Source organism: Lutjanus erythropterus, chromosome 9 (genome assembly GCF_056507025.1).
Source record: "Lutjanus erythropterus isolate fLutEry1 chromosome 9, fLutEry1.hap2, whole genome shotgun sequence".
NCBI classification, from domain to species: Eukaryota; Metazoa; Chordata; class Actinopteri; order Lutjaniformes; family Lutjanidae; genus Lutjanus; species Lutjanus erythropterus.
This window is the reverse complement of record NC_139325.1, coordinates 38,177,133-38,191,210: the sequence shown is the minus strand read 5'-3', so window position 1 is coordinate 38,191,210 and position 14,078 is coordinate 38,177,133. Positions and strand designations below refer to the sequence as shown.

At 38.7% G+C, this 14,078-nt stretch overlaps 2 protein-coding genes across 2 annotated transcripts; one reads left to right on the top strand and one right to left on the bottom strand.

Moving 5' to 3' along the window:
• Positions 1 to 2,952: 2,952 nt before the first annotated feature.
• On the bottom strand, positions 2,953 to 6,416 carry mettl6 (methyltransferase 6, methylcytidine). Its single transcript, XM_084725774.1, has 5 exons — positions 5,876 to 6,416; positions 5,137 to 5,271; positions 4,501 to 4,671; positions 4,161 to 4,302; positions 2,953 to 3,913 (listed from the first exon to the last, which is right to left on the bottom strand). Exons 1-5 carry the CDS (start codon positions 6,188 to 6,190, stop codon positions 3,759 to 3,761), a joined length of 918 nt encoding a protein of 305 aa, XP_084581900.1. The 5' UTR covers positions 6,191 to 6,416; the 3' UTR covers positions 2,953 to 3,758.
• Positions 6,417 to 6,659: 243 nt separating this feature from the next.
• On the top strand, positions 6,660 to 13,748 carry eaf1 (ELL associated factor 1). Its single transcript, XM_084727533.1, has 6 exons — positions 6,660 to 6,935; positions 7,662 to 7,756; positions 9,044 to 9,180; positions 9,603 to 9,775; positions 9,949 to 10,170; positions 11,530 to 13,748. Exons 1-6 carry the CDS (start codon positions 6,833 to 6,835, stop codon positions 11,577 to 11,579), a joined length of 780 nt encoding a protein of 259 aa, XP_084583659.1. The 5' UTR covers positions 6,660 to 6,832; the 3' UTR covers positions 11,580 to 13,748.
• The last annotated feature ends 330 nt before the right edge of the window (positions 13,749 to 14,078 follow it).

Here is a 14,078-nt window from a genome sequence, read left to right as displayed (position 1 = left end):
TCGGGAAATCTCCACATTTTATTAGCTAAAAAATTGCATATTCTGCAATTTTGGCATGAAAAATTACTTAAACAATACACAGATTTTCAAGGTTGTTTTGTAGAACAAAGCCCTGTACATGTTTCTAAAGCAAGAACTGAAAGCCAGTGAACCCAAAGGAGACTGTGTCATGGTGTGAAAAGCCACCACATCTATCAAGACCTCAGATTAGTTTCAAGGCTGCAACTTGTTTGTCGCATTCTGAGCAGCCTGCCCTCGTACGATTTCCTGTACGCATATAGACTGTGCTTTCTTGTCATACATGACACACATCCCTTCTTCAATAAAATGCTGTATGAATTGTGATTGTTAACCAAGATCTGATTAGCGGTCATCGCTGTTGCTTTTTAATCTTTGTACAAACCATTTACCTCAGCACAGAAGCATTGATTGCATCTGTTGAAAAGCCGCAGTGCGGACCGTACAAGCCAAACCACAGGACAAGAAACTGCATCAGAGTGTTGGTGTTTTGAAACCACGTTCCAAGTTAAAATGAAATCATGAATAAAACACATCACGTCGTCCTGTGGCTTATTGCTTAGGGTTTTTTCCTCCACAATGAGTAAAGTAATTGAGTAAATAACTATTTTTTCTTACAGGATGAAACTTTTCTACCTGTAGATTCATCTGGGAGGTGAACAGTGGGTGACATATTGACTGAACAGGAAGTCATATTTAGGGCATGTTGCAAAATGCATGTGATTCACACCTGCAGCCTCATTTACAGTGAAGTGCACCCTGTGCTAGGAAGATACATTTCATACGCTATAATAAAAGGTAAATATTTGTATTTTGGTGTGTTGTGAAAAAGTAAACAATACCTTCTTAAGTCATTTAACGATTGCAGTGGTGATCCACATATTAAAGGCCTTAAAGTTTCCAGAATTTATCCCCCGACAGCCACTTCAACCTTAACCTGCTTGATCCAGTGGACTCAGTGGGATTTGGCTGGAGATCACCTCAGAATATCAAATGCTGTGCAATCAGCAGAGGATGGTGCCTTTTTTTAAAGGTCTTTGTGGAGCAATTTTTTACGAAACACTACACCCTGACAACCTTTTGCTCAGTAGACGTGCTGCTTGTCGGTGTCTGTGCTTCAAAATGTAAAGTTTTAGACCTTTTCCAGCGTGATCAACCTGATATACCCTCCTGGATTTAACTAATCAAATAGTTAAGATCCTTCCATTGGATGATTACTGCAGTGATTAATATGTTTCAGCTGGCAACAAGTTATTGATACACATCATTTCCATGACCACATATCCTGTGGTCATGGAAAAGATGTTCCTCTGTTTCAGAGAAGTCAAATTATTGTCCTGCATCAAGCAAAGAAAACAACTAAGGAGATGAAACTACTAAAACTGGTTTAAAAATTGTCCAACACATTATTAAAACCTGGAAGGATAGTTGGAAAAAATCTTGACTGATCGTGATCAGAGATTTACTTAGAACTCTTGGCTGTGTTTAAGAGCGAAAGTAAGAGCATTTCCAGACACACAGTGTGAAGAGAAGTCAGGGGATTGAGACTTAACAGCTTAAGAAAACCACGTATCAGTGAGGCTGATTGGAAAATGTGGTCTGCTTCAAATAGAACACAATTTCAAATGCGTAAAAACAATTCAACTTTTTTCTCACTTTCATCAGTTTTCACAATTGGAAAAGAAACTTTAGCCCATGTACAGGAAAAAGAAAAGCACCTTTGTAATCTTCAAAGGTTAAAACTTTTAAAAATAATAACCATCTCTGTACTTAACAACAGACATAACCTACTATTAAAATGATGACCTTCTAATAAACAAAGTTAATACCCATAAACTCATAATTACATACTTTTTTCGATATTTATAAATGATCAAAGAGCCGGACTGAGGTAGTTAAAGGGACAGATTTGCTTTGGAACTTGTTCTACACTTCAACTTGACAACAGCGCCCTCTTCTGTCAAACCAGAGGAGATTAAATGTAGGGATTGTGTCATTGCCGTCTGTACTCTGAAATATCATCCGCGGATTTTTAACAATAACAGAAAATAGGGTGGAATTTTGTTTTCTTGTCTTGAATGTCTTTTTTGTTTTGAATATACAGTACAATTGCACAATGCGGGCTTCCTACTGATTCTGGCTGAGGAGCTTTTGTTGCACGTCATTCCCCTCTCCCACTCAAGTCACATGAACTTTACTCAAGCCAGACATTAGTCACAAACTTGATGACTTTAGACTCGACTTTACAAAAGACTTGCAAGTCAACCTGAACTTCAACACCGTGACTTTACTTGGACTTGAGCCTTTCTACTTCCTACCTTCACCCAAAGATTAAAACATATAAGTTAATTTGAAAAATAGGCCACGAGTCATTTAAATTCCCTTTATTTGCTGAATCAACTAACATTAACTCTTTTCATTCTCAGAGTCAGGATTTAATTCTCCAGATCCACTTTGTTTGACCCAGTCAAGCTGCACGAGGGAACAATAAAGAACTAACGTTACTTTACTGAGCTTCAATTAGAAAAAAACAATACAAAAAATCATTTTGTTCACATAAAAAATCTATGTGTTGGTCTTTCATTAGGAGAGCCACCCGACAAGCACTTATAGGTTTTTTTGGCTCCTCCTGCACATTTTAGTTCAGTTCCTGATCATTACGTACTGTATATATCTTATTTCTTTTTCTACTTAACATTTATCTGTTATCTTTTCTTATGTACAATAAAATAAAGTTGAAGCTCTGTTGTTAAAAGTAAATTAGACTTGGCAAAGAACGCATTATAACTTGTTTAGGACTTGAAACTCCAAATTTAGGATTTCTGACTTGAGTGCAGAGACTTGATTTGTCAAACAATGACTTGGTCCCACCTCTGTTTCTACACATTAAGACATAAATGCCAAAATAATTATTATTATTAAAAAAGGGCACAATTTGCACATCTGTAATTTCTGTTTTATTTTAAAGTTCATCAAGGAAAAAGACCAGTTGGCAGATCTGATCTGATTTTAAGACCCTTAAAAACCAAGTTTATTTTGAAAAGGTCACAATGTTGATTTGTGCATATGATTATTATTATCTGCCTTTATGGTTTACAGCAGAAACTATTTTAAAACTGGACCACAGTCAGAATATAAGGCAGTGAGCATTTTTTTTCTGAACACTTTTAGACAAAGTGTGAAGTGACACAATGCAGCTGAACAGTTATGTGGTGGAAAAAAAAATAAAAGGAATTAATAGAAAAAATAAAAGAACTCACCACATCCAAACATGACCCCATTAACTTAATGTCAGGGGAAGTTATAACAGAGGCACTCAAAACACTGAAGAAATAAGTATGAAGGCTCACAGAGAAGCCAACAAACTTCTCATGTTGATGCTACTGGCTGATGAAGGTTTAACAAAAGCTGCTAAATGGAGTTCAAACTGATCTGAACCACTAAATTTATCCAAAACTCACGCTCCTGTTGGCGTTTTTGTGCTTCGCATTTACATAGTTCCACATTATGTACGAGATCTGTCTTCCTGTGTTGGTGAAGGAGCAGCTTCAGTGTGTCAGTGAGCCAAAAGACAGCAGGTGATTAGTGGAACGAGGCATTATTAACCTACGTAACCCAGCTGCATCTCCCTGAAAGTCTGAAGGCTCCCAGCTCCCCCAAATAATAATTTCTTTGGGGGACATTTCAGCCTTGTGTTTCTCAGCGTCTTTGGAGATGTGACATACACAGGCCCAGTGACGTCAGGAGCTCTGTGATTGGCTGGTCTTGGCGAATTTGCTCTGCAGAAACACTCTGGGAACACAAAGTCCCTCCTTCTTGTTGACCGTCTCTCTCAGGACGTAGTCGTTAGTGACGGACCGGAGGCCCGTCTCTTCAAACAGCTCCGCCAGGAACTCTGAGAAAAGACAAAAAGAGCAGGGGGGGAGACTTTAGCAGGAGGGAACATTGCAGAGCGAAGGTTGAGGTGTTTTCTGTTGCGTCACTGAAAGATCAAAAAATAAAAAAAGAGCCTCAACACCTGGAGGGAAGATTTGTTGCACGTTACGCAAAAACAGTCATCACTGGAGAGAGAGATACGGTAAATCTGGTAATTTGATGCAAAATTAAGCTTCCTGATATTTAAGATAAGATGATGGTAGTACCTTTAGAGAAGAAGTAGGACCTGGTGCCGTCTTGGCGGACGTAGAAGTTCTCCCCCAGCTTGCTGCCAGATTTAAATCGGAGCATGGCGTGGTCATACAGGCCGTAGTCCCTGAACAGGACGATGCCGCCGGGCTTCAGCACCTTAAAACCACATGTATGTTACATAACATTACACCATCTCAACCAGCTTGTATTAGGGCTGCCAAAATCAGGATGTGAAGCCTTGAACTCGAGCAGCCACATTATAATCATTGCTACATGTACTAGATTATGTGTATATTAGGCATGTATGTCAATGGCTGAGTGTTTATGGGAGAAGAAAACTGTCTCTACTCTCACCCTGCTGATGTTCTGCAGAGCCAGCTTCATCTTGTCAGGGTGGACGGCCGACAGGACAAAGATGAGAGTGATGACGTCCACGCTGCCCTCGGGCACGTTCTCCCTCAGATCGTCTTTAGTTAAATCACACTGGAAGGCACAGCAGCGCTCAGGACAGTACAGAGGGTTTTGCTGAAAACAGAGAGGGTTTTATTTGCATTATTATCATTATTTTATCATGATTAGGAGGAGATCTGCTGAGCTGCTTGAATATTTCGTTTTCACGTGAAACCTGTCCAGTCCTATCCCATGTCCTGCTTCACTGTTAAAAGCTACTGGACAGATCTACTGCAGCAGCTCAGCCATCATTTTTGAGAAAGTGGCTGCAAAGAGATCGAAGGCTTGTGACCAATTGCCAGTGATAAGAACGTGTTCTGAAAGCCCTTCAGGGAGAGTATTAAAGGGATAGATCAGATTATTTTAGTCGCTATCTACAATTTAATTTGTTTATTGTTCTCATGTAACTTCGGTGAATCTGAGCAACTTTCTCAGCAGCCAACAGCAGGAGCTCAGTTATCCTACAAAAGTAAAAACAAAAAAACAGGTTCACAGGTTCATATATTAGATATAGATTGAATGGACATATATATTTCTTACTTTGACAAATTCAACAGCTCGTGGTGAGAAGTCACAGGCATAAACAAAGATGTTGAGGTCCTCCTCCAGCAGAGGGAAGATGCAGTTTCCTACACCGCAGCCAGCCTCCAGCAGCACCAACCTCTGGGACTCAAACTGCAAACCAGACAGGACAAAGATGGAACTAATGAGTAGCTAGGCACATCATTTTATCACTTGGTTAATTGTGCACAGCTCGAAATCATGGGAGCATTTGACAAGGAAATACTGACACTTCGATTCTAACTTTTTTCACTGTCCCTGTTCTGTTCTTGACAAATTTACGAACCCATAACCTCTGTATGTGACGTCCTGGGAATGAGACTCAACAATCAACCATCTGCTATTCTAAACTCAAAGATTTCTTCCACATAATTCATAGCAGCAGTACTAAGTGTAAGACGTAAGTGTAAGAGACTGTATTGTTGACTGATGGGTTGCCCATATGCCCAAACCATCTGGGAACATTTTGCAGACAAAAATGGCATTTTTAAAAATCAATTTTGGCAAGATGTTCTCACAAAACATGACAAAACACATGTGTCTGGGCTATTTTTACCCACAAAAAAGTAATGACAGTAATATGAGTCATTACTTAAACAAACCACAAAATAATATACAAATAATGTAAAAAAAAAAAAAAAAAAAAAACTATTTAATTACATTAATTTGAGTATTTGTAATCAGATACTTCCACTCCTGTGTACTGCCTCTTCCTCACCTCTCTGCATGCCTTGAGCTCTTCAAATTCTCTGGTGGTCCAGTGTCTGTCCTTGAAGAAGTTCGTCGTGTTTCTTTTGTAAAACAAGTCCCAGTTTTTCTGAGCTTCTTTCTCCAACTTCATCTGCTTGAAGTCGGACACCAGAGTCCGCTCCGCGCTCAGTCTGTCCAGCTCCTCCTGGGTTAAAACTCTGGCGGTGGACGTTTTAGTCTGTCCGGGGACACGCGGAGACATTTCGTCTTTTGACTCCACTTCTTCTTCGGTAGGTGTTAGTTTAATATCCTCAGCTAAAGTATCGTTTGTCGACAGCGCCATGATGGTTTTCGGGTCTTTGCAGTCGCCGAGTTTCTGTCAGAGACGGTTTTAATCGTTCATTTATGGGAAAGGAAACATTTCGACAAGTTTAACAGCAACTTCAGTCACTTTGATGATAAATAACAATAAAACGAACTTGTGTTTTTTTTAAAAATCTTCCTTCTAGTTACATTTTTCCACATTTGACGTCCATCTTGTCCGTTGTTTAAATTCTTCCGTGTAAGACTTGCAATTTTGTTCCGGGGTTTGTGATGGGTTATCCCTTATTTCTTCTTCTTCTTCTTCTTCTTCTTAACATAAGAAAGAAAAATGTATATTTTATGTATTTATTTCATATAAAGTTATTTATATATTTGTAACCCTTTCTTTGCAAAATTCGTAAAAATCTTCTATATTTTGTTATCTTTATATTTCTGTGAAAAAAAAAAAGTGTAGTCGGACACATTTGATAGCCGGACCAAAAGCGGAAGAGGAGTGACCAAATGACGAAAGGGATGTTTTGCTAAAGGTTAGCTACAGTCGGCTAACTTTGTCTCAGAGTTGGCTTCTTATTGTAATCTCCCTGAAGTTAGCACATGCAGCTCGGCTCTGTGGAACATTTTACTCAAATAAATGTGAATTTATTTTGAAACGAACCGAGACATGAACGGGAGCACGAATCCGCTGCTGGACAAAGAGGAGCATGTTTTGAAGCTCGGAGAAAGCTTTGAGAAGAGGCCAAAATCTTCCTTTCACACCATCAGATGTGAGTGTGTTCAATCAAACTTTGTCTGAAACGGCGCTGAATGTTAAATCAAGTGTTGTGTGAGAGCAGTTAGCTCACATGGACGGGGAGGATGTTTGTTACACAACCCAACGAGTTCCGTGGATAAGTAAATTAAGTCATTTGCATGGATAAGTATCGTCACACCCACTGCTGTAACGTTACAGCATCCACTGGGATATTTCAGGTTCATGTTAAAGCAACTATCAGGACATGGGAGATTTAATTTTATTATATTTTATCAATATATGTTTTGTTAATATTATTACTCATATGAAGGTGGAAGAAAGTGCTGCATGCCAGCACTGCCTTTACCTCTGTAAAAGTTTGTGGATGTGCACTTTAGCCAGGATTCAGGTATCTCTCTACTGAAATGCGCATGAACGAGAACCGGTTTCATATGAAAACTAGAAAACTGAATTTGAGGAGTTTTTATTGAAAATGTTTGTTGCTTTTATGTGTGTGTGTTTATGTTAAAGAAGAATATGGGCTTATTCATGATTTTATAATTTTCAAAATACAATTTCAGCCTTAAAAAAACATCATCTGCCAGGTTCGACATTGTATGCACAGTCTGACATCTTTAAAGTTCTAATAAATATACAGTTATATTCACAAATTTCACAAATGTGTGGCAGCCACAGTCTTTTTTTTAAATCTGATTTTTAGCCTTAAAATTTACATTTGTCCAATGTCTGTCCTCTTCAGATGACTTCAAACCAGCTTCTATCGACACAAGCTGCGAGGGAGAGCTACAGGTTGGGAAAGGAGATGAAGTTACCATAACGTTACCTCACATCCCGGTAAGACTGTCTGCTCCTCACCTCTTGTTAACCAGCCAAAGTCAAGTCTTTCTGTATAGAAAACTGCAGGAAATCTTTTTGCTCTTACTCTGATGTCAAATTTAACAGACCAACTATTTCACAGACCGAGTTTTGCATGATACAGTATGTTGTCAGAAATTCCACCCAAACAATGAGCAAATGTAAATGATATGATTTTTTTTTTTTTTTTTTTTCTTAAACATTTGAAACTTCTATTGAGGTTTTCAAATGAAGTTATGTCTTGATGAATATCTGCCATCATATATATATATACACACATATAAACAAAATCCTCAATTTGAAAGTGATTCATCAGATTATAACTTTTCAGTTTCAACATAAATATCATTTATGCTGCTGTGAGATTGCTGCTACACAGCGTACAGCAAATGGAGGGTTTTTACCACACTGAAAATGTTTTTCTTTTTGTTTTTTTAAAGGCTAAACACTACCAAATATAGATTAAAGCAGAATGTTAACAAAATAAAGCATGTTTGAATTTTGGAAATGATTACATCTGTCTTTTGGTAAATTTGGACTTTACAACGCTCTACTACACAGCCACCATTAGAAACTACTTTTACAAATAGTATCTTAATAACATCAGTGTTGCCTCTTTATCTGCAACTGTGATAAAAACACCAGGTTTAAACAGAATGAATAGACATGCAAAAAGATCTGTAAAATAGTTTGTTGTCCATTACTTTTACTTAATGAGAAATGTTTGTAGAAGAAAAATTTATTTGCAGAGTTTCCACAACACTGTAAATAGAATAGAATTTTATGAAATCTGACAATAAATTTGAATTAGTGTGAAATCCTCTCAAATATAAAGTTTTGTCAGAAAGTTTTTCAGAACAGAACATGCTTTACAAAACACCATTTTCAGTCTCAGCCTGCGCCATACATGAGACAGAACAGTTGTATAGTAAGATACACATTTAATAAATAATAATAATAATAATAGTGAACTTTATTTATGTAGCATCTTTCATACAAAACATGCAGCTCAACGAAACATGCAGCTTAAAGTGCTTTACATATTTAAAAACCAGGACTAAAAACAGGAAATACAAAACAAAAAACGTGGACATGGAACTAAATAAAGACAGCACAGGTAAACAGGTACCTGCAGGTTAGATGAAGGATCAAGTCACCTACTGGTTCACTTCTAATTCATCACTTTGGAAAAGAAACATTTGATTCTGTGCTGTAAGGTAAAGCAAACACAGACAGTACGTATTCAGATGGATGTTGTCCTTCCAGGGCTCCACGCCTCCCATGACAGTATTCAAAGGAAACAAGCGACCGTACCAGAAGGACTGCGTGCTCATCATCAACCACGACACCGGAGAATTTGTGCTGGAGAAGCTGAGCAGCAGCATCCAGGTCAAGAAGACCAGGTGAGAGACATTCAGATCTGTGTTGAGAGAGAAAAGTTTAGCAGTCTGAGCTGCTGTTAGGATAAATCTACTTTTAACTTTCAGGTTTACAAAGTGCTGAACAATATATGAACATATTTTATTGTCTGTGAAAATTGTTCACATTTCTTCATCCGTTTGAAGTTGAGGGTTTCAATCTTTTGATGCTTCACAACTTCAATCTTTGAAGACTCGATGGCTCCATCTTTTGGACGTTGTTTATTACTACACCAAATTCAACAGATGCTTCCAAAAAGTTTTCGATGTATTTTAGGTCACAGATAATCATTTAAATTCAGCTTAAAATATCTCCTCCATGAGGATATTTCTGCAGTAAGGATTAAAGAAGAACTGCTGAAGATCAGAAAGGCTAATAGTTGGTTTTGTGTGTGTGTGTGTTTCAGGGCGGAGGGCAGCAGTAAGATCCAGGCCCGGATCGAGCAGCAGTCGGTTCGGTCCAGCCAGCCAAGCTCTCAGTTCCGGGCCCCGACTAAGCCTGGAGCCGGGGTCAAGACCTCGCCGTCTCCTTCTAAGGATAATCCCTCCCCAGAGCCTCAGCTCGACGACATTAAGAGAGGTAAGAAGGTCCAATAACAACCATAACCTCGTTTTATTTATCATTTTATTTTAGTGTTGCCTTATTTTATATCGCAACGATGTGTTGTAACAAATGTTTTCATCAGTGGGGAGAAAGGGATGTAGTATAAAAGAAGAAAACTGTCTTAACGTTAACCCTGCTGCTGTTGGCAGAGCTGCGAGCGGAGGTGGAGGTGATAGAGCAGATGAGTAGCAGCGGCAGCAGCAGCTCCTCTGACTCGGCCAGCGCCTCGGGGAGCGGCGACGACAGCAGCAGCAGTGACGGCGAGCACGACGCCCCGCGACCGCTCAGCCAGACCTCCCCCAATCGCCACCCCATGGCCAACGGAGGAGCGGACAGGCAACAGGGCAACAACCAGCTCATGAACACACTACGTGAGTATCTCGTGGTTCTGCTTTACTGCCCAGCCTCTCCAGTTATAATGGTATCTCTGAAAGAAAAACAGCAGGAGTAACAAAAGCCATCGATTTTAGCCTTTCCCTTTTATACCATCAATATTTTCTGACAGTAGTAAGGCTCAGGAGGTCCTGTCAACATTGTTCTGTTATCCCAGGAACACTGACACCCCCCTCTATCCATCCACATGCAGAAAATCTCTGGACCTGCAGGCAAAAACTCAAGCTATTTAGAATTTATGTGCCCAGTTTAGCCTGAAAACAAAACAAGTCAGCACATGAATGAGGGGCACACAGGAAACCAGTGAACCTGTCAGAGGATTTGTGTGGCTATCCATTATTTAAGTATTCAAATACTCAAATAATAAGAAACACTTTTGCTTTATTAAAGAAAAAACAATAAAAATAATAAGCGACAGTTCACCCCCAAATCAAAAAAACATGTTTTTGGTGTGAGCTGCAGAGTTTTGGCAATATCGGCCTTTTCTCCAGTATAATGGGACTAAGTGACACTAGTACTACTACATAAATACATGTGAAAAATCTTGACCTGGTTACCCAAGATAGCTACGTTCTCTCCGTTCAAAAGAAAGTAGTTCCAGTAGATTCTACTGCAGAAAGAAAGTAGTTCCTGCATTAAACTGCTCATAACAAGGTCTGTGGATTATTTGGGGTCATTATTACTGGAAAGAGACTTTTTTAAAATATATTTTTTGGTGCTTTGAGCACCACAGCACCAGTGCCATGTAGTTCCATTATATTGGAGAGCAGGCAGACATCTCTTCGACTCAACTCACATGAAACCATGTAGATGGCACGACAGGCCAGAGGAAACATATGCATGTTTTATTTTTGCATGTACTGTCTTTTTAAATTGCATAAAATAATAATATTTGTCAAAACCACACCAACCTCCCCCTGCCGTATTGGATTTACAGGTGGGGAAAAATAGATTCTTAGATGCATCATGAATCTAATTAAAAGATTATGAATTGATGCAGAAAAATGTGCAATTAAAAGTAGCAAGTAGTCACATAAATCATGTATAGAAAAGAAAAATATTGATGCATCGATACAGATTTCTCTAATTGGATTGGTCCATTTTAGATTCCAGTTGCAACTTTTTCTTCCTCTGATGTTTTACCCGTCACTGTGAGGGTTGTGTGTGTGTGTGTGTGTGTGTGTGTGTGTGTGTGTGTGTGTGTGTGTGTGTGTGTGTAAGATGGTGATGCTCAGGCTTTCACAAATTGCCTGCAGCATTTTATTTTCTGTGGTTCTGTGGTTTGTCTCTCTCTTCAATAAACAGTGTTTAACCCGTTTGTCTTCTGGTCTTGACAGGAAACGACCTGCAGCTCAGCGAGTCGGGCAGCGACAGTGACGACGACTGAACTCTCTGCTGGTCAGTCTCCCTCTCTACACACTCCTCCTCCTCCTCCTTTCTGCCTGGTTCACTTGTTCTTTTGCTGTGATAGCTGACCCCAGCTGTATATCTTGGTTTGACTGTATTTTTTATTTTTACTTTAGTATATCTTTAAAGCTGGCCAGCCTGGAATTTTAAGAGTGTATTTTTATTAGATGTATATTTTGTTTTGTATAGCAAAACTTTAGAAAAAGAAACTTTTACTTGAGAGGTTTGGAAGATTATATATTAGAGTGCACATACATATTTTCTGTACTTAGAGCAGCTAGTTTTATCTACTTGTATCATCTGTTTTAGTTGGGTTTTGTCTTCATGGAAAGACAAGGACAAGATGGGCTTGAAATATCGCCCCTCATCCACTCACCTTGTCTCCTGGTTTATCAGAGAAGGTCGTGGGAAGCCTCTCGTGTTCTTATTGGTTTGCTAAGAATACAAAAAAAGGCAGAATTGTACAGTTACCCTGTGCAGCCTGCACACGAGCAACAAATCAAAGAAAAAACACATTCATTTAGTCATCAGCTTATCTAGTATGTTGAGATCGGTGTGGAGCACAAAACAATCATCTGTACTCTGTGCATCCCTCATCTCAACTTTAGTAACTGTTTGCAGATTATTGTAGAAAGTAAGCTAATCTCACCTCCATCCAGTAGAATAACTCATGACCAATTCATGTCAAGCTTGATAAACTTCATTAAAGGATAAAGATATTCTGTATTTTTGTTATAGTCAGCAAATCCCATGAAAAGACCAAACCTAATGCTGTGTTAGCCCATGCCTTAATACTTAGTGACTTCATATCTGTCGACACAAATCTAAAAAAACAGATCACAATTTAATTGTTTAATTTTCTTCAAGGCTCAGTAGTTTCAGTTAGTTAAACAGCTGGTCACTGATGTTCTCATCAAATTTCACTCAGACAGAAGTAAACTGCACTAAATGCATCTTACCTTTGGTGTTCTAGTTAGTATTCATGGCAGCGGGTTGGTTTATACAGGATTTAAAATAAACTGCAGTGTGTGTGTTCATGGAAATAAAGGAGCGTGAACAGTGTAACACATATGTGTTTTTTAATAGTTTTTGGACAAAAATGGAGCCTAATGCAAAGACGATGATGATTTATCTGACTTTGATACACACACAATACTTGGGATTTGTCGACAATAAGAAAAATATAGAATTTCACTGATTTGTTCTTTAAACATTTATCTAATTACAGGAGAATTTGCCTAAATTAACTTTCAGGTTGCTGTTCTGTAATGATTGGCTTCTAATAGTCATTAACTGATAATATGTACAATTTGGAGCGAAGTCGCAGATGTATAAAGCTGTATTTAGCAATTTTTCGGTCACTAGGTGACAGAAAAGATTAAGTTGTCTTGGCTAACATGTTAGCAAACAGTTGAATGTAAGTCTAATATTCATTTTCCTTTTACCTCTGATTTGGTGTCCATCTAAAGAGTGGCACTGTCAGACTAATTCGCAAATGCATATTAGTCTGGAATCTCTTGGTTCCTTTTCAGTTTCCAAGGGGTGTTACCAATGGATGCAGACCAGAATGCCTCTGGATGCAGCTGAATAAGTTTACGACCAGTCAGACCAGTGAAATGCAACGTGGTGCTAAGTGACACATGCAAGTTTAGGCGGTACTCGGTCTGTTTTCAAGCAGGGAAAAGACGGTGACCTAGTCACAATCTCTCTCAAATTAAAGCTTAACAGTCACTAAAATATCTTTCTGAGAATATTTGAGACGAGACAAAGGCACTGCAGTAACAGAGTCTTGATTCATATTTGAGCAGTGCTGCCTCGTTTGACAGTTTTGTCAGAGTTTCGTGAGCCTGATGTGAAGTGTGTATTTTTCAAATCTGGTCCCGTGACGATCCTGTGCCAGTTACTGCACCAAACGAAATCACAAAATCACTCTGAACACTCTCAACTCCTCAGAAAAAAAAAGCTGGTGACAGCTGTTGATGGGAGCCTTGCAAACTCAAATGTCAAAAAACAAAAACAGTGAGCTAAAAGAGGCTAAAAATCCCAGCTGAGCCGCAAAAAATGTGGCTGTTGTTGGCAGTGTTACCAAATAGAATTAAAAAAAAGGAGTGTGTGAGTTGGTAATTTGCCATGACAAATGCATTTTCTCAACTGTGTGCAAGTATCTCCATCATTACCTCCTTTCTTCTTATCTTTTTGTAGTGTCACCATAAATCCCACAGACTCACAGTGTAACCAGTAACAGTATCACAGTTGTTTTGCAGAGAATTATTGATGATATTGAAGCCTCTAGTGTCATTAGTTAGCAAAAGTTAATCATTTAAGCTCAACAAAGTTAAAGGTAGGGCCTAGATTTTAGGCATGGCATCAATAACGGTGATTACGAAAATTCACATATCCATTAAAAAGCCCCATAAAACCAAATTTTACAGGATTAAGTCTGGAAAAGGGAAAACAAATCCTTCAGAGCTTTATTTTC